Source organism: Gnatocerus cornutus, unplaced genomic scaffold (genome assembly GCF_029298725.1).
Source record: "Gnatocerus cornutus isolate USDA-ARS CGAHR unplaced genomic scaffold, icGnaCorn1.1 ctg00000033.1, whole genome shotgun sequence".
NCBI classification, from domain to species: domain Eukaryota; kingdom Metazoa; phylum Arthropoda; class Insecta; order Coleoptera; family Tenebrionidae; genus Gnatocerus; species Gnatocerus cornutus.
Genome location: NW_028275382.1, coordinates 1,061,166 through 1,081,803, shown reverse-complemented (window position 1 = coordinate 1,081,803; position 20,638 = coordinate 1,061,166). Strand labels below are relative to the sequence as shown.

At 36.1% G+C, this 20,638-nt stretch overlaps 2 protein-coding genes across 2 annotated transcripts; one reads left to right on the top strand and one right to left on the bottom strand.

Annotated features, from left to right (window-relative positions):
• Positions 1-113: 113 nt before the first annotated feature.
• Positions 114-3,687, bottom strand: LOC148166027 (cytochrome P450 4V2-like). The gene is made up of 14 exons (XM_088049505.1): positions 3,649-3,687; positions 3,058-3,107; positions 2,945-2,957; positions 2,862-2,885; positions 2,784-2,819; positions 2,670-2,715; positions 2,316-2,351; positions 1,637-1,831; positions 1,408-1,590; positions 1,292-1,361; positions 1,102-1,228; positions 816-1,058; positions 606-768; positions 114-557 (listed from the first exon to the last, which is right to left on the bottom strand). The coding sequence occupies exons 1-14, from the start codon at positions 3,685-3,687 to the stop codon at positions 346-348; spliced, it is 1,437 nt and encodes a 478-aa protein (XP_087905631.1). The 3' UTR covers positions 114-345.
• Positions 3,688-8,522: 4,835 nt separating this feature from the next.
• LOC148166026 (uncharacterized) lies at positions 8,523-8,990 on the top strand. Its single transcript, XM_088049504.1, has 3 exons — positions 8,523-8,723; positions 8,768-8,918; positions 8,968-8,990. Exons 1-3 carry the CDS (start codon positions 8,523-8,525, stop codon positions 8,988-8,990), a joined length of 375 nt encoding a protein of 124 aa, XP_087905630.1.
• The last annotated feature ends 11,648 nt before the right edge of the window (positions 8,991-20,638 follow it).

The window sequence follows — 20,638 nt, the reverse complement described above, 5'->3', positions numbered from 1 at the left end:
TTTCAGCCATTGCGTCGTTATCTTCAGAGGTTTGGCAAATAAATAACAGTTCGACTCTCTTGGACAAAGGTAGGGAGACCTTTGAGGAATTCTTTGAACAAGGTAAAAACAAGTCAGATCACCATCATTTATTAAATTGGAATTTGATAATACAATTTAGGAAAAGTTTATCTTTTTCTTAACAACATCCGGTAACCATTCTTAGGTTTCTGAATAATATGAAAAACCATCTCTACTTCATCCACCGATTTGTAGGGACCTGGAAGAACTTCAAAGTTTTTTATTATTTTTGACAGCAAAATTTTAGTGCTAATGATCCCATATTTTAAACTTACAACCTCTTCATCAAGACAAATTTAAACATTTAATATTGTTATCAATGCAATTTCTAGGACCCAAACTAAACGGCAAATATGCACATCGTGGTCTCTTTTGAACCTCTTCTGGCAAAAACCTGTCTGGATCAAATCTGGAAGAATCAGACCAGTATTCTGGATCTCTGTGAATATCTCGGATTGAAACAACTATAGCGCTTCCTTCTGGATAAACTTGGCCATCTAAAATAATTAGAATTTCTTCTTTGTTGATCAAATTGAAGAGTTTACCTATTGAGACAGTTTTGTCTATGTAGCGCGATACAAATGGAACTGGAGGAACTAATCTCATGGTTTCTTTAATCACTCGTTCCAAATAGTCTAAATTGTTGAGGTCCTCTAGAGTGAGTTCTCTGTTGTTCAAAAGAGTCTTCTGTTCTTCATATAGTTTCGTCTGAAAGCAACAACAGAACTTACGTTACTAAAGAGGACTGTCCAAACCTGAACTTCTGGATAAATGCTCAGAAGTAAAAGAACATTTGCTACGACAAGAGCTGAAGTTTCGCTTCCTGCAACAAAGAGAAATGCAACTTCGTCTTCAAGTTCCTCCGTGGTGTAATCTCCTTTCAAGGCACAACTGACAAAGTCATTTTTTAGGTGATCTTTGGGTTCGTCTAAAACACAGTTAGAAAGTTGATCTTCTGAAGACTGACCTGCATAAGATTTCTGAAGACGTCGAATTACCTAAAAGAAGAACTTCATTGATTATTTTTATGATTTTACGTACTTCTCTTATCTGAGGCTTGGAAAGATTCTTTGTATAAACTATTTTATTAAATTTCAAGCTTTTTTTCCAAATTAAATCAAAATTATACAGAGGATTTAACACCCGTTCGACAAATAGTTCTTCAAGTCTACAACAACAGTACAGTCATCAACTTCAGACTTATTGCTGAATATGTAGGATTTTATTTTACCTGACAATGAGTGGTAAAAACTTTGCATTTTCCAATGGGAGTGTTGCCACATCCGTCGCTCCAATCGTTTCTAAGAAAAAAAATAACCACTTTACCTAAATATAGAAAATTGTTACCACAAATCAGATCGAGCGTTGTGGTCCAAAGAGGAAAAAATAAATCGTTTGATTTCCCACATTGGAGCTCGAATTCCTCCGTCATTTTATTGGCCACTTTCACTTGATTATCAAAGTACGAATTTAATATTTTTTGGTTAAAACTACGATTCAAGTTTTTCCTGCGTGGTTGCCATTTGTGGACTAAAAAATTACCATCAGAAATGATCTCACGAGAAGCTCGCCTTACTGTTTGTTGTTAATAATGACGTCAGAAAATCATCAAAGTACTGATAAAATAAAATATTTTCTTTGTGCAGACAATTATTGAGTAAATACTCCGCTTCGTTCGCTTTTATAGTAATGATGTTCAGTTGAGGCCCAATCCAAATTCGAAAGACTGAGCGGTACCGGTCCGACAAGTCAAACAGTGCTTTCAGAGGTCCTAGAACAAAGTTTTTTAGGCGACTTAAACTAAAAATGGAATTTTTAGGCCTTAAAAGCGGCCTAAAAGTGAGTCTTTTCTGGCCGCAAACATTTTCGGCCGATCTATGGTGGCGCCATCTATCCATAGTTTTGCATATTACATCAAGATACCGATATTATCCTCAATTTTATACTTATTTGGGTAAAATCAAATGGACAAACTGCTGTAAAGTGCAACAAAGAGGTGTTGAATTGTCACGCAAAAAAAAACACAAAACGGCAAAAAGCAAAAAAAAAAACAAACTGATCGACAAAAGTCGCTCGGGCCGGCTGGTGACAAAATTACGCCGGTAGCTCAGTCTGGGTGGGTTCGCTAAACTCACCGACCCGACAATCTTGAGGGCGCCAGGATCCTCCGGCTACGACTTGCGAGTACCCGGATCCAAGGTACTCGGTGTAGCTTACCCGAACGAAAAAAAAAAAAAAACGAAGAGAAAACTAACCAGGAACAAATATATTCAATAACACACTAGTAAAACCTAAACAAAAAAATACAGGAAAAACAAAGACGTCGTCTTTACACCGGCAATCGTTGCTGTTAGATTTACGACGATTCGCTGTAGACCGAACGCTTGCGCAAGCCGACGGCACATCGAAAATCCGCGCAACAATTCGATCGTACAAACTCGCAATTACCGGGTCCCGACTTACAAGAACGTCTGTACAAATAATAAAAAAAAAACAAAAAAAAATGACTAAATGTAAAACGGTTGATTACAGTGAAGCTGTAATCTCCCAACTACTAATTACAAGTAACAATTAACAAGGACGGTTACGGTGAAGCCGTAAACTCCTACAGGAACAAGTTAACAAAACGATGACACGATGGCTTTGATACGATGACTCGAACAAAAGCGTGGATAAAACGATCTGACCTTGACTCCTACAGGCGCCCCAACAGCTCCTCCTACCGACTCTCCTTTAGATGCTCCCGAGTGGTGAGCCTTCTAGAATCCAAAAGGGAAGAGGTTGTACGGCTCGGTCAAAACGGCCAGCCTCAATCCAGTTTCGAACTTCCAGTTCGCACTCCCAACCAAAAGGGGAGAAAAAAAAACGAAACAGAGAACAGCACCGAATAGAACAGACTAGAACAAAATAGAAGGCCCTAGGGTGGAAAATACCCTTAGGAAGATGAATACACTGGAATACTTTACTTCCCGACAAATTCCGGTTGCCTCCAGGAACCTTAGTGACCGAATCCAGATCCCAATGCGCCAATCAAACCAAGAAGGCCACTTAGTCACACTCCAAATTCCAAAATACCGAAACACTCTGGAGCACCGTACGCCTCGAGATCTAAAACGCAAGAGAACTACGGAACCAGAATGGCTGCTATCGCTTCTTCGGCTCTACGTCACATTTCGTCATTGAGAAGGTGACCCCTTGACAGGTGAAAATTTGGGGTTATTTGAATCAAAACAAAGAATGAAAGTGATCGTAAAGAGTAGCAAAACGAAGCCAACGGTAAGTAAACAGCTGGAAAATTATTCATCAACCAATCGTAGACCTCAACGCACACTATGAACAAAATAAACAATCGCAAGAAGAAAAAAAAATAGCAAGAGTAGCACCGTTGATGTTGCGGTCAAAAAGAAGAACGACCCACGACACGATCAACACCAAGCAGGCTAACGTGGTTGTGAAAAGGAAGAAAATAGAAGTTAGAAAAGTTGAAGCAAAGATGAAAACTAAAGAGTTGCAACCTAGACAACCCCGAGGAACTTGTAGCAGTCCTCCAGCTAAAATTCTGAGGCTCAAACGTATTCCTCCAGTCACTTCCGAACTGGTACTTAACAAACTGGTAACTATTAACATAATTGAGCAGAATTCGTAACGGACAATGTAACTCGCCATGCGGCTACACTAAAATAGGCAACCAATAAATTACAAGCGTCAAAAGGTCACGAAAATCAACCCTAACACTAACACCTTCCCGTTTAACTCGAAATGGTCACGTTACAGAATTGTTGAAAATGAAGGAGTCTAGCAGTGCTGCTGCAACAACATTAAAAAGCACATCAAATCTAATTCATACAAATTGTGAAGCTACACATGCCGAAACTGCAAATCTAAATAAAAAAAATATGAACTTTTCTAAAGGATTAATAAATATTTCCAATTATTCAGTTGCTATAAATGATTAAATCAATAAATCATAAGTAAAAATTAATTAACTAGTAAATTTAATGATGTCGCCTAAAAAAATTTGTGTGTATCACGGCCAAAAAGTGCCATTTTGCCTTCGCTCGGCCAAAAAAGAAACACTTTTTGGCCTTGGTACACAAATAACTATTACTGCAATTTAGTTTACAAAATTTACCTTTCTCTCCGGGGAACAGAAAAACAAGACTTCCAATAAAAGGCAATGAAAGAGGTCCCGGTAAAACCCACGAATAGTAGTAAAGCCATCGCCGTGTCCAAAGAAGTTTTTCGCAAAAAACAGACAGAAGAATAAGAATCCACAATAAAATTGGCGAAATGATTTCATTCATTTTCAGAACTAGTGAAGAAAACAGAATGTTGCTGATATTTATAATTTATTTAAATTTATTTTTAACTACAACTTGGTAAACAAATTTGTACTTATTACGTCTTTTTGCTAGTCGATGTAATTATGGCCTCGCATTAATTATACCTACAGGAGTCCCGAAATAGATAAAATACAACTGCAAATGATTGAGAATATTACAAAAATGAAAGAAAAAATAAATTACGGTCGATTCGAGGTCGGGAAGTGGGAGAGGGTTGGTTTTAAGGGTTAAAATCGGTTTATCTCGATTTCCGGCAAAACTACAAGTCTTATGGAAAAAAGTTAAATGCCAAAGTTGTAGGTAATAAAAATATCTACAACTTTTGTATTTACACTTTTTTCTTATAACCTCAAAATTCACATGAAAAACTCAAAAAAGCACGTTTTTGGTTTTTTATTTTTATCATTTACAAAAAGATTTTTTTTTATGAAATTTGGTGAGAACTTACCTTTGTATATACCAAATACACAAAAATTTTTTGGATTTGAAAAATTCATTTTTTCTCCTTATTTTTATTTAATACCGAAAAAGCACCCTAATTTTCAATCAAAAATTCACGCGTCAAAATATCAGCTTTTTTAAAAAAGTTGGTGGGCTTTTTATTCGTTGAAATCGAAACGAAATCAATCAAAAAATTAAATTTTCCAAAATTAGTACCTTTTGCTGTATAATTTTGAAATTTGGCATATTTAGTAATTAAATCTGAAATAATAGCCTTGCTAAATTTCATTGTTTTGTCATTAAAATAGACCCATATATTTTTTCCAAAAGTTTTTGGTTCTTTTTCAAAATAAAAAATTCCAAAATTTGACTTTCTTGGTTTATATTTTTGCAATTTAGCACAGTTAATAAATAAGTCTAAATTAGTAACTTCCTTAAATTTTATTGTTTGGCGTTAAAACTGACCGAGATAAAACCCCTAATAAATAATTTTTACAGTTTTTGGTCCATTCAAAAAAAATTATAAAAAATTTTCAAATTCAGTATCTTTTGCTGCATAACTTTAAAGTTTCGTATGGTTAGTAACTAAGTCCAAATTAGTAACTTTGCCAAATTTGATTGCTTTGGCATTAAAATTGTTAGAGTTACAAGCATTAACATATTTTTTCAAAAATTTCTAGTTCCATCATCAATTTAAAAAATTTAGAAATGTGTTTCTTTTCATCGATAATTTTGTAATTTGGCACAATTAATAAATAAGTCTAGATTAAAAACCTCCCGAAATTTCATTGCTAAAATCGGAAAACGACGAAGGAATACCATCAAAGAGACAGAAATTATTGAACTAAAAAATATTCCGAAGAACATTTATATAGTATAAGATTTTTTTTATGACAAAAATATAATAAAACTGTAATAAACCAGCTTTTTTACTAAAAAAAAAATTATAACATCCTCATTTTTTAGATAAAATTCCTTTTAAATCCTATCTTGAATATTTTTAACAACCATTTTCCCATGTTTTATTTTGCAATCTTAATGTTTGATAGATTGAACATTTTTTTGTTTATCAATGTAACATAGAATCATACGCTAAATGAGTAATTATAATGTTAATATTAATAAATAGCTCAAAATTGTACATAATGATAGAAAAATAATTTTTCGATTCGAGTTTTTTTCGTTTTTTAAATTTTTTGAAAATATTTTCCATAGTGACGTATATTTTTTATTACACTATCAGAAAGTAGAGATTTCAACGAATAAAAAGCCCACCAACTTTTTTAAAAAAGGTGATATTTTGACGCGTTAATTTTCGATTGAAAATTAGGGTGCTTTTTCGGTATTAAATAATAAATAAGGAGAAAAAATGAATTTTTCAAATCCAAAAAATTCTTGTGTAAGAAAACACACAAAGGTAAGTTCTCACCAAATTTCATAAAAAAAAAAAATTGTAAAAGATAAAAATAAAAAACCAAAAACGTGGTTTTTTTGAGTTTTTCATGTAAATTTTGAGGTTATGAGAAAAAAGTGTAAATACAAAAGTTGTAGATCTTTTTATTACCTACAACTTTGCCATTTAACTTTTTTCCATAAGACTTGTAGTTTTACCGGAAATCGAGATAAACCGATTTTAACCCTTAAAAACCCACCCTCTCCCACTTCCCGATCTCTAATCAACCGTAATTTATTTTTCCCTTTCATTTTTGTAATATTCTCAACATTTTCCAATAGGTTTCATTCTACTACGAGTTTTTTTGGTTTCAAAAATTATCGACCCTGGTCTATAATAGAAATTCGGCAAAACGAAGAGTTCATAAACATTTTGTATGTATAGGTCCAGCAACCCTTCAGAAAATTTGAAAATTTGCATTAACTTACAATTGGTCAAATTGTAGGATCTCACTGTGTTTTTATTACCGATAGTTTGGCGTCGCGACGCCTAAAAGCAAAAATTCACCTGCAACACGTTTTTTAGTTGTTGCCTTTATTATCATCATTTGTAAAACTCTTTGAAGAACTAGAAGATACCTCTGATTTTTCTCTCGAAGAGGTAGCCAATTTCGACTGCTTAGACAGTGTTAAAAAGCTCGACATGTCCGAAACTAAAACAGATAGAAAGATGGGGTTTTTACTAACGTTTTTTTTCTGAAGGCCTTACATATTTCAAATTTAAAATTTTTATATTTTTTTCAATTTTGAAGTTAATAAGCGTACAATTAGAAAACCTAATCTAATTTGATCAATATCGCGCTTATTTGCTGTGCAAACTTAAATTATTTGTCCTTATTTTACGCAGAATTCAAAACTGTGTGAATTTTCGACGTACGTCCACACATAAAAGAAATAGATTTTTAGTTCAAAAATGTATAGAAGAAGGTGTATCACTATTTCTGTATTCTTTAGGGCCCAACATCTTCGTCATGTCGCGCTTTCAGATAATTGCTTGTCGTCAAGAAGAACCTGACAAGAAGCAAACTTAAATTGTTGTAATCATTTCACGCAAAATTTTACGCAGAATCCAAAACTGCGTAAATTTTTGACGTACTTACAAATACAGGAATTAAAAGGGAATAAAGTTTCGGATAGAATTTTTTTAGTTTCGAAATTGATAAAGCTCGATATCTCCGAAACTAAGGCAGATAGAAACATGCAGTTTTTACCATTGTTTTTTTTGCGTGTTTTTACCTAAAAGTTCAAGCTCACATATTCCAAATTCAAAAATTTAATATTTTTTCAATTTTGAAGTTAGCCAGCGTACGATTAAGAAGACTTGTTTTGTGAAATATAATTCGGTCAATCACTCGTTTAATTACTGGGCAAACATACATTATTTGTTCTCATTTCACTCAAAATTTTACGCAGAATCCAAAACTATGCGAATTTTTAACGTTCGTCCACAAATACAGGAATTAAAAGCGAATAAAAATTCTGATAGCAATTATTAGTTCTGAAATGTCTAAGCTCGATATCTCCGAAATTAAAACATATAGAAAGATGCGGTTTTTACCATCGTATTTCTAGTTTTTGCTTACCTGTCGATCCGGTCTTACCTATCCAGAAATCAAAACTTAATATTTTTTTCTTGTTTAGAAGTTACTTAGCGTTCTATTAAAAAAACTTGTTTTTTCGCATTTAATTATGCTTATTTGTGGAGCAAACTTTAATCATTTGTGCTCATTTTACACAGAATTTCACACAGAATCTAAAAATATGCGAATTTTTGACGTACGTTTACAAATAAAGGAATTAAAAGGGAATACAGGAATACAGGAAATTTTTACTTCCGAAATGGTTAAAGCTCGATATGTGCGAAACTAAAACAGATAAAAGACGCGGTTTTTACCAACGTTTTTCTCGCGTTTTTCTACAGAAGAGTTCGGTTTTACATATTCTAAATTTAAAAATTTAATATTTTTTTCAATTTAGATGTTAGCCAACGCACAATATAGAAGACTTTTTTTTTAATCTAATTCGGTCAATATCTCGCTTATTTGCTGGGCAAACTTAGATTTTTGTTCTCATTTTACGCAGAATCCAAAACTGTGAATTTTCGACGTACGTCCACAAATAAAGGCTTTAGAAAGCGAGTAAAAATGGTGAATTTTTAGTTCAGAAATGTCTAGAAGGTGGTCCATCTTCATTTCTGTATTCTTAGGGCCCAACATCTTCTTCGTCATGTCGTGCTTTCAGATAATCGCTCGTCGTCAAGAAGAACCTGACAAAAATAACTTTATCAGTCGTGTTCTGCAAGACAGAAACTACACAACAGCAGAACTAGAAGAAGAAATAGCCGTCATGTTCATCGCCGCGAGTGAAACCTCAGCTCTTGTCACCTCTACTGTTCTTGCAGTCTTGAGCATCTACATAGAAGTTCAAGTAAGCGATCTCGTCTTTCCTTCTGGTCTTCTTCTTTTTGTTAGAAAAACTCTGAAGAACTAGCAGGTACCTCCGACTTTACTCTCGAAGATCTAAACAATTTCGACTACTTAGACCGCGTTGATAAAGAGACCATGAGAATTCTTTCTCCATTTCCACTGGTTGGTCGCTACCTTGAAGAAACTTTTCAAATAAGTTAAACGGTCAAATGTGGTCAATACAAATGAAACTACTTCAGTTTTAGACGGCCAAGTTTATCCAGAATGAAGCGTTGTGGTCGTTCCCATCCTCCATCTTCAGAGAAAACCGAAGTTTTGACCCAATCCGTTAAAGTTTGATCCAGACCGGTTTTTGCCCGAAGAAGTTAAAAAGAGACCTCGAGGCGCATACAGGCTGTACCAGAACTCGCGCCCCAGAGAGCAAGGGAGGGTGCCGACAGCAATGCAGATGATAAATTTCAAAACAAAAATTGACTAAGTTTAATAGTATTCGAGAACTGATAAAAAGTTAACAACCAATCCCAAAAGCTTATTTGAGCAGTGGAGTAAAAGGCCATCCCAATTTCGTAGGCAACGAGAGTCTAATGTTTAACCGACCAATGGATGATAGTATGTGTCCATAGTTACCAATTTTCAAATTCTGTTCAGCTTCAGGATTGGCTACAGTTTTTTTGTCTTATCTCGGTTATTTTTTGAGTTAAAAAATTATGGTTTCAAAATTTTGGTTCAGAATTGTTGCCTCCACAAGCCCTTTCTCTCTGGGGCGCGAGTTCTGGGACACCCTGTATATGCCGTTTAGTTCAGGGCCTAGAAACTGCATAAGTGACGATTGTAAATTTTTAAATTTGCTGTGGCGAATCGGCCCTTATGGGGACGATTGGTTTGCGAGCGGTTAGGCTCAATGTCGCTGCCACCAGCACACTTTTATGGCGTATGCAACCAAAAACGAAAGAATTAACAAAAAGACAAAGATCTTCGGAGAGGTGAATAAGTTCAAAATAGTCAATCGGATCAATATAAAAATGTTTATTAAAAATAATAAAATACAAATAAATCGGAATAAAAATAATGAAACTAGTTAACTTGGGCAAAACACGAAAAAGTAGACAAACATGGAGTTAAAAACAAGTAAAATTCTGAGGACTTACCAGATATCCAGACTCAGGGCAGTTGCAATCAATTGGGGACACTCAATTTAAAAGTTAGGAATAATTATTAAAATTAAAACACAAAAAAAAACACTTTAAAAATTTGGAATAAAATTCACGTATAACTGACTCTACTTTACTCTAATGATTAATCAAGAATCTTTTTTTTCTTGGCGGTGGTACCAATATTTATCGAAGTTACCACCTCCAGTGTGGGCGTCGTAGGCCCTCAAAGATTCGTCATCTGTTGATGCAAACACAGCGGTTCCCACCGAGTATTTTGGCAACGGCAGCAGTTTTTAAGAGTTCCCAGTGATGCAATTCCTGAGTCAGGATGCTACAATCTTCCTCAATAATCACAATCAATAAACAGTACATAACTAACATCTTAGTGGTAAATTAAGGTGGCGTCGCCAATCCGGCATAATATTATTTTTAACATTTCGAAATGCGTACTGATGAGTCATATTGCGTAATTCGTCACATCACTCTCCCCAAATTTGAAGAGTCGAGTACGTTGCAGTAAAACATGAAAAACCTGAACAAATATAAGCTTATAAACTAGCTAATACAATACTAACAAACAAGAATAATATTTGAAACAAGGAAAAATAAGATAAAAAGCTGACGCACAAGTCACTCGCTAAATGGCCTTTATACACTCCCGCACGAGTTGGATAAGGAGTACAAGCTTACTGGATCGGAGACTCGTTGGAGTTAGCTGGGTCTGTCCAATGGGTAACGACTCGTATTGGTGGATATATCGAAGAAGTCCGGGGTGGATCTTGAAGGGTTGGTTGGTCTGGTAGCGATTCCGGGGGTGGTAGTGAAGGTGCAGCATAATCAGTTCTTTGGGCATGATGGCGGTGAAGCACACACGATGCTAACGTGTCCCATAAACAAGCCAAAATCTCGAGGCCACAACCTAGCGTTTTGTAGATCTGCCATCCATTAAGGCAAACAGTAGCCACATATTTTAAAAGAATGAAGATGATATAAATTCCATACAATCCACTCATGATCATGCCAAAGTCCGTGAACCATCCCCAAACATATTGAAGAGAATTCTTGGCTAGACTACGAAGTTCGTCTGGATTGAAGATGCCAAGGGCGGAATATCCTTGACTATCAGGCTGCATACCAGCGATTTTTCGGATGAGAATACTTTCGACCGCTTTTCGTTCAATACCAAATAGAATGTTGCGTCGACTTAGTTCGAGCTCTTCTTGGGTATAAATACCTCCTCTACCAAGGGGTTTGATAGATTTAAACGTAAGTTTGTTTTCGGTGGTTGGTTCCAGCATATCGGGTATTTGATTTGTAACTGGGTTAGGATTAAATCCTAGCCATTCGTTGTTTACATAGAATAGGGCTGGTGTAATGGAATAACAATCAACTTCTTCAGCTTGGTTTTGAATGATGTTGGTGATAGGGGAAAGAAATTTTGGGTCATCCCCCACATAGATAGGTAGTTCATTGTAACATTTAGTGGATCGTCGAATTTTTGCGGGACGGGGAACACATTGAAGGAGATACGCTACTTCACCAAGGACTCTTCCATAATATCCTAGTTCGTTCTTAAGGATATGGCCAATGTTTGGAGGAGAAGTTTGCACAAAGGATAGTTTGGTAAGCAAAATTTGTCGGTGTAGCTCACATCGTCGATAGATTGCATCAAGGTACATTTCATCCAAGGTCCTCTTAAATGATTGTTCCATATACAAAAATTTACTATTTACGTAGACTAACAAGTTTGTATTTTGGGGATGTGAATTTTTCCTGGAAGGTAGGGGTGCTTCTTTGGCAAGGTCGAGTACCATAATTCGGGGATGTTCGGATTGGAATGCAGCTCGACCATTGACTTGGACTGTCTTGAGGAGGCTAAGGGCGAAGATTCTCTCTTGATCTTCCACCACTAACAATTCTTCCCTAGTTTGATTGTTGGTAACTCTAAGAGCAATTCCTTGGTACAGTACTGATAAGCCTTCTTTGTCTTGATTCATCACGTCCAGTTCCCAAACCGTGTCACCCTAGGTAGAGTCAAAACAGTGCCCTTTGAGGTATGGGCAAGTAAGGCCGTTAAGGAGTTTTATTTCGTTTGAGTCTAAACTTAAGGTGGCGGAGTAGTCTCTGGTAAGGATTTTGATACTGGCTGATACGGTAACATCATCCCAATGATACCCATTTTCTGTGTATGACACACCGTCGCAGGCGCCGTTAGGTTGTACAGCACCAAATAGTACAAATGATGCCGATGTGGTACCATTCATGAGTACGTCCCCGACGTACTGGTGGGCTAGTTGATAGCTGCGGTATCGATGGATGTTGTTGCACTCTTGTTGCACCCCGACGCGTTGGATGTAAGTTAAAATTCCTTGACCCGTGATACTTGAGTGGCTGTGCATGCCACAATGAAACACAATTCGAGTTATTTCGATAAGACACGATCTTACATGTACATATTTGAGTTCGTCCCGTTGTACGATTTGCACATTTAGTCTGTCACTACCATAGATTGTTTTTTCGTGAACACACGGTTTAACGTCTTTTAGCGAAATCACTGTTGCGTTAACAGCCGGATCTTCACAGTCGTACGCCACGAGTCCCGAAGTCCAAGGCAAGCTTAGCGTCAAAGTTAATATTAGGCACAACATGATGTTGGATAGAGCTATAAAAGATACATAAAACACATAATTAAATCATGATTGGTCGATTTTTGTACGAAAATTTAAAATTTATAAGAATCAAACAAAATATGAAGCAAAAGTCGAGCAACCGTTCTTCAAAATAATTAATAAAAGGAAATGAACTGATTAAAACTAAACATAGATATATCATACGCATCGAGTAAAAACAATTAATAAAACTAAATACTAAAAGGGGAGGTTGGCGTCGTTGGTGGATTTTTACCACCGCCCGAGCCTGGCCTTATCGTATTCTTCAGCCCCAGATAAGAGGGCAAAGAATCTACTAAATAAGACAACGCTGTACGTATAAAATTAAAAAAAGAAAGTCACTAAATTTAGAAGAATTAAAAATTGTTATAGGTCAGCCTATCAGGTGGGCGTCTTACTCTTGTAGATCGTCGTAGGGCATTTTCAGGTCTGGGATTTTGAGCTGGGATTGGGACTACTTGGTTATAAACTTGTGCAAGAGGAGGAATTAATTGGGGTAAAACGTTAATTAGCTGTAAGTTCGTCGTTAACATCGGTATCTGGCTCTAGATCGAACGATTTAAAAAGCTTTAACCTGTTTATGTGGACAACTTGATCTAAATGCGAACCTACGCGTTTAATTTTTACTGTTACTGGGCCCTTCATTTCGATAATTCGATACGGTCCATCCCATGCTTTTTTAAGCTTTTTACCGGCCTTATTCATACTGGAATCTAACAAGTAAACCAAATCTCCTAATTTTAAATTTTTGTCTTTTGAATTTTTATTGAAATAGTCGTTTCTTTTTTCGGCAGATTGAGTCAAATTTTCCTTTACTTCTGCGAATGCTCGGTTTAAACGAGACATCATTTCCGATGCATAATTGATATCGGCATCGTACCTAACCCTATTACAACGAAAAATGTCATCGTAAGGTAAAACAGGGTCTCTACCGTGGATTAGGAAATAAGGACTGTAGCCCGTAGAGCTATGAATATGTGTCCGATAAGCCATCAGGATGTAGGGAATCCAGTCATCCCAGTCTTTTTGACTGCGCGAAATAAAATGAGATAAGGAATCTTTAAGTACGCGGTGCGTTCTTTCTATAACTCCGTTTCCTTGAGGTCGATAAGCGGTTGTTTGAAATTTATCAATATGTAACAATCTGCAGACCTCCTTGAATAATTTGGACAAAAAGTTAGTGCCTCTATCGGTTATTAATTGCTTAGGGACGCCATGTCGCGTAACGATATTTACCACGAACGCTTTAGCAATAGTTTCGGCAGTTTGATCTGGAATAGGTATAGCCTCAGGATACCGCGAAAAGTGATCTTGAAAGGTTAATAAATACTTATTGCCAATATTTGTTGTTGTTAATGGACCGACTATATCCATGCCGCATCGTTCGAAAGGCATAGAAATATCAGGAAAAGTCTGTAGTGGTGCCGGCTTTTGATGGGGTGAAGTTTTACGTTGATTGCAGGATGGACATCGTAAACAATATTCGATTACATCGGCTCGCATTTTTGGCCAATAAACGCGGCTCTCAAGATACATATATGTCTTTGCTTGTCCTGGATGACTAACAGTTGGTAAATCATGAAAATCGCGTAAAGCTCGTTTTACAAATGTTTTAGGAATTACTAGTTGTTCTCTACCGCTCTTAGGTTCAATTCTGTATAACAGTTGGTCGTTATCTAAAAAGTATTCTTGATTTTCCGCGGGATCAACATTAGCCAAATTATTAATTATTTCAGTACAAAATATGTCTTTTTCTTGTTGTTCGCGAATCGCTTCACGATCCCATATGGGGAGAATTGATGGGGTTAAAGTCGCATCTACTTTATGTGCATCTAAACCTGGCAACTCATATATTTCAATTTGAATATTAGTTTCAGAGAAAACAAAATTTATTAAACGCAAAACTGTTTCCCAGTTGATTTGGTCTAATCCGCTGCTAATTTTTGGCATAGCTAATTTTTTGTCATTTAACTCTAAACAACGATGTCTGAGCTCAACCAAAGATTGCCATAGCGATTCGACAGTAGGTTTTTGATAATAACGGTTCTTTGTTATCAAATAGTATATATTACGCTGGGGTAGTTGCAAAGTCGCGACTTGTCCGACTTTCTTTTTCTGATTTTTTAAGTCATGTATACCGCCAAATCTAGCCTTAAACTCTTTAGCGATTCCTTGACTCATAGCTAAATCTCGTGAGACACAATGAACAAGAGAATATTCATCGGGCGCTTCAAATAAGTCTCCGGTTTTAATTGTAACATTATTGTTTTCACAATTTAGCGCTTTAGGATAATTTATATTTATTCCTTTGTTATTAAAACTTACTTTATTATTTTCGCTGTTCCAAACTCTACTTAACGCATCTACGTGTTGGTGTTTTTTACCTGATCTATGTATGATATCAAAGTCATATGCGGATAGTTCCATAGACCATCGTGCCAATCGCGAATTTGGGTCTTTAAGATTAAGAATCCATTGCAAAGCCGCATGATCGGTTATAATAGTAAATTTATTGTTACTCAGATAATATTTGAACTGTTTTATACCGAAAACTACAGCTAAACATTCCTGCTCTGTTACTCCGTAATTTTTCTCGGCGGTGTTGAGTTTTCTACTAGCGTACGCTATTGGTCGTTCGCATCCGTCTCTAATTTGCGTCAATATTGCTGCAATTCCCGTGCCAGACGCATCGGTAGATAATAAAAAGGGTTCTTCAAAATTTGGATGTATCAAAATAGGTTCGGTCATTAGACAATTTTTAAGCTCAACAAATGATTTCAGTACTTTATCAGAAATTACAAAAGGGACACCCTTTTTTAGTTAAGTTTGTCAAAGGGACGGCTAATTCGGAAAATTTTGGTATAAATCGTCGGTACCAACCCGCTAGTCCAAGAAAAGCTCTAACATCGGTAACATTGTTAGGCACTGGATAATTTAAAATTGATTGTATTTTTTCCTCGTCTGGTTTAATACCGTCTTTGCTTATGACATGTCCGAAATATTTAACTTCTGGCACTAATAATTTACACTTAGCAGCCTTAACTTTAATATTTGATTCTTTGAGGCGTTCAAATACCAATCTTAATTTCTCAAGGTGGTCTTGAACACCGTTAGAATTAAACACAATAATATCGTCGAGATAAACTAGGCACATTTCGCCAGTGAGTCCTGAAAGAGTACAGTTCATAAATCTTTGAAAAGTTGATGGACTATTAGATAGGCCAAAAGGCATCTTATTAAACTCATAGTGACCGTTTGGTGTGGTAAAAGCGGTTTTCTCTTTATCAGCTTCTTCCATCTCAATTTGATGATAAGCGGACGTAACGTCAAACACGCTAAACAAATTAGATTTTTCAAAACTATCTAACGTTTCTTGAAGTTTAGGAAGAGGATAAAAGTCGCGTTTTGTTACTGCATTAAGACTACTGTTACTGCATCAATACAAATTCGAATTTTAATTTCGCCATTTGATAATCTTCGTTTCACGATTACAACGGGTGCCGACCATGGTGACGTGGACGGTCTAATTACTTGATTATTTAACATTCTGTCAATCTCTTTTTCTAAAGTTTCTTTATGGTGATACGGTACTCTGTATGGTCTTTTAGCAATAGGTGGTACGTTTTCTGTTATAATCCGATGCTTAACTCCTCGCGCCGTAGACATAATTTGATTGTCGTCGTCGAATAAATATTCGTAATCTGCGAGCAGCTCTATTACTTGGTCGCGCACGTCTTCAGTTAAATGACTTAAGTCTAAGTTATTTATTATTTTAGATCGCTCTTTTACATTTATTGTTGCTATTTTTATTGGTACGGTCTCCCGACTGACCTTATTACCTATAGCCACATTCGCATATGCAAGTCCAATTTGAGTATTTTTCCTGAGCTCCACTATATGGTCGTTCAAATTTATTAATCTACACTTCAGTTTTCCTTTTGTATTCAACACCGAGTACGCGGTCATCACTCCGTTAGTTCCGCAGTTAAAGGGTTCAATTAGAACATCGCCGTTTACCTTTTTATTTTTCGCAAACACAACTCGTAGATTTACTTCACATCTAGGCGGTAATACTTTATTTTCCGCAATATACACTGGTATGCCAGTTTCAATATTATTTATTATAAATTGACCATCTTTATGGTCCGGTCCTTTGACCCTTACTTCATTACCACTTACATTTTCCTCCGAGAACTCAGTACCTTCCGGTGCGTTACCCGACATATCATTCGTGAACAAGTAAGATTCTTCTATCTTATGCTTGCTAGTAACTTTATTGGAGCAGTCTGGTTCTACGGTACTTTTACTCTGAACAATATTTATTTTTCTTTTCACACTTTCTGCGGCGTTATCACTTAATATTTCGTCTTTTTGCGTCTCGATACTTATAATTTCTATAACATCGTCATTTACATCACACATTTCTTCCATATAGTGTAGCTTCGTTTTATTTGGCGCGCCTGTCATCGACTCAACGTCGTTAATTAAATCAACTTCTTCCGTATTTACGTTATCAATCAAAAAGTTTTCTTCGATATCTGAAATAATTGGAAACATTTCCCCATGTATACTTAAAACATGATTTGCATAGTTTATGATAGCTTGATTTTTAACCAAAAAGTCTCTACCTAAAACACCGGCTGCAACAATTTGTAAATCATCATTACAAATTACAAAATCAAAAGAGATTATTTTATTTGGAGTTATTTCTACCGGAAATTTTCCTACTCCCAAAGCAGTTACCGCTCCTGAAATACCATTCAAGACAATCTCCGAATCTTGGTTTATATTTGACAACTTAACAAATTTACTTTTAAGAATTGAAACTGCGGACCTTGTGTCCAAAATTAAATTTAAAAATTTTCCACCAATTTTTAGTGAAACCAAATTTGTTTGTTGTGAGCTATCATACATATGTGGAACTGCGAAATGTTTTACATCGGGCTGATTTAATTTTTGCTCGTTGAGGGTTGAGCTCCTCTGATCGCAGGCGTGAATCGAGGAGCCGTCGCGTTTAAAGAACTCTGTTTCCGATCGCGCTGATTAGAAGTGCTTCTAGTACCTGAATCGCGATTTGGTGTTGCGGATCCACGATAACCCTGATAATTATTAATTCTTCTCTCCGGCGAATTTCTCACGGTTTGATTAAAGGTTCGATTATTATTACCTTGACCATTAAAGTTTCCCTGGCCTCTCGAATAGTACCCGTTATTATTATTTTGATTTCCAAAGTTATTTCCGTAATGATTTTTCCTGGGTCCATTGCAATTATTAAATTGATTAGGAAATCTTCGGCAGTCTCGAGCGATATGACCAGCTGTTCCGCAGCGATAACACACGATATTTGTACACATTACTGACCCTGACCGATTTCTTAAGAGCTTCTCATTAAGCTCGGCGTATTTAGCGAGCTCAACAGCCTTATCTATGGTAAGGTCGGGCTCTCGCATAAAAACAGTCCCGGTTTCTTTTAATAGTTCGCGTCTTAACCCGTTACGAAACTGATTTAAGACCAGGTCCTTCGACTTTTTCTTTATTCCTTCTATTTGGCGAACATTCGCAGTTTTCAAATCTTCTTCCAAGATTTTAGTTCCTAAATACTTTACGCGTGTCGCAAATTCTGAAACGGTCTCGTCATGTCGTTTATTACATCGACTAAGCTGACTGAGTGCCTGTCCAGGTACAACCACAGGTCCAAATTGATCAACTAATTTCCGTTTGAATGCCTCGTATTCTATTTCGGTTAATAAATTTTCTGCTTGCGCGTAACGATACGCGGCTCCTGCTAATCTAAATTGCGCGATACGCAAGGTGGTTCCTCTATCCCAATTATCTAATCGCGAGCGCTGTTCTAACTTATCAAAATATTGCCGAACATTTTCCTTCCCGGTAAAAGGATCTACGGTGTTAGCTAGCATTCCTAAACTTAGTTGAGGTACTACATGCACATAATTTAGAGGTGCTGGAGGTACATTTGGATTGTTAGGGGGTGCTACTGGCGGTATTACTGGTGGAACTGGCGGCATTACTGGGGGAACTGGCGGCCATACTGGATTTAAAGGAGGATCTCGGTCGTCTCCGTCCATCACGTAATTTTTAAAATATTCGTAAAATTATAGTTTACTATTCATGCACAACCGACTATACCGTTCTGACTTAAACGTTAACTGACATGAATTTGCTACAAAGATAGAATTATAATAACCGATTCTTTTTCAACTATTTTCAATTAATTTGCAAAATTTATCCCTTAATTTATAAGGAGAGCAAAATCCCACCGCTGCCACCAATTGTGGCGAATCGGCCCTTATGGGGACGATTGGTTTGCGAGCGGTTAGGCTCAATGTCGCTGCCACCAGCACACTTTTATGGCGTGTGCAACCAAAAACGAAAGAATTAACAAAAAGACAAAGATCTTCGGAGAGGTGAATAAGTTGAAAATAGTCAATCGGATCAATATAAAAATGTTTATTAAAAATAATAAAATACAAATAAATCGGAATAAAAATAATGAAACTAGTTAACTTGGGCAAAACACGAAAAAGTAGACAAACATGGAGTTAAAAACAAGTAAAATTCTGAGGACTTACCAGATATCCAGACTCAGGGCAGTTGCAATCAATTGGGGACACTCAATTTAAAAGTTAGGAATAATTATTAAAATTAAAACACAAAAAAAAACACTTTAAAAATTTGGAATAAAATTCACGTATAACTGACTCTACTTTACTCTAATGATTAATCAAGAATCTTTTTTTTCTTGGCGGTGGTACCAATATTTATCGAAGTTACCACCTCCAGTGTGGGCGTCGTAGGCCCTCAAAGATTCGTCATCTGTTGATGCAAACACAGCGGTTCCCACCGAGTATTTTGGCAACGGCAGCAGTTTTTAAGAGTTCCCAGTGATGCAATTCCTGAGTCAGGATGCTACAATCTTCCTCAATAATCACAATCAATAAACAGTACATAACTAACATCTTAGTGGTAAATTAAGGTGGCGTCGCCAATCCGGCATAATATTATTTTTAACATTTCGAAATGCGTACTGATGAGTCATATTAATTCGTCACATTGCGCTGAAGAAGTCGCTGCAGGTCTCAAATATGGGATGATGACTGTGAAGGTGTTGGTGGCAAAAATTGTGAAGAACTTTGAGGTTCTTCCGGGACTGTATCAGTCGTTGCATGAAATTGAAATGATTTTCTAGGGGATTTTTAAACCGAAGAGAGGGTTTAAGGTGTTGATAAGGAAAAGACAAAGTGTGGATACTGTTGGGAATGAATTTTTTTGATTTTTGTTATTAATCACGTTGAATTGTTAGAATTTTTTAATAAACTGTTTAGATTCTTTAGATTTCTTAGGCGTTTAGATTATTTTGTCTTGTGGGATATTCTAGATACCAAGTTTGTAAAATTCGTGGGTTTTATTGTTGACCAGAAAAAGTATAGTGTGGTAACTCGTTTGGAATAGTTATTCTGCTCTCGTGGGACAAACCATTCACTTAAAAACTAGTTCTTTTACTATTTCCAGTTTTCTACTTTTTTTACTCTATTTTACTCCTGATTTTGAAAATTTTTATTCGGCAAATTTTATATTAACATGTTAAATTAAGGAAGTAAAAGTTTAAAGACATTTTCGTCAAACTATTGCAAAAAAGTGTTTAAAATGATTTCGTTTTAAGTCAGGCGTGAAAGTTCTAGTCACCAAACGTGAAAATTTGGCAGCAATTTTTCTTAATTTTGAATTTAAAAAAGAGATGCAACGACTCATTTAGGTACAACGAAAAAATCAATACTTACTTTCGGCAAACTTTTGGCTGATGTGCGGCAACAATTAGAATGTTATGCATGTCATGTGAACAAAACATGACGTTGCAGCTAAAATAACTTTTTCAAGAAAATTCCTTCAAATTCTAAATTTTCGTGAAAATGCACGTTTGTGTCTCAAATCCTACAACTTTTAGTTACCAAAATTCGCCACATTTTGCTTTTATTTCTAGATCTCATAACAAAAGCAGTAGTATACAGGGTGGTGAAAACAAGACGCCCATAAGTGAAAGTACCATGTCCTTTCCAGTTAAACCATCTCAAAAA

Coding starts and splice junctions, on each gene's coding strand:
- LOC148166027 (XM_088049505.1), bottom strand. CDS start 3,687: ATGTTAATAGTTACCAGTTTGTTAAGTACCAGTTCGGAA. Junction 3,108..3,648: donor TGTTAAGTACCAGTTCGGAA/GTGACTGGAGGA, acceptor AGTGTGACTAAG/TGGCCTTCTTGGTTTGATTG. Junction 1,591..1,636: donor GTCATTATTAACAACAAACA/GTAAGGCGAGCT, acceptor GTAATTTTTTAG/TCCACAAATGGCAACCACGC.
- LOC148166026 (XM_088049504.1), top strand. CDS start 8,523: ATGTCGTGCTTTCAGATAATCGCTCGTCGTCAAGAAGAACCTGACAAA. Junction 8,724..8,767: donor GCATCTACATAGAAGTTCAA/GTAAGCGATCTC, acceptor TCTTTTTGTTAG/AAAAACTCTGAAGAACTAGC. Junction 8,919..8,967: donor TGAAGAAACTTTTCAAATAA/GTTAAACGGTCA, acceptor CTTCAGTTTTAG/ACGGCCAAGTTTATCCAGAA.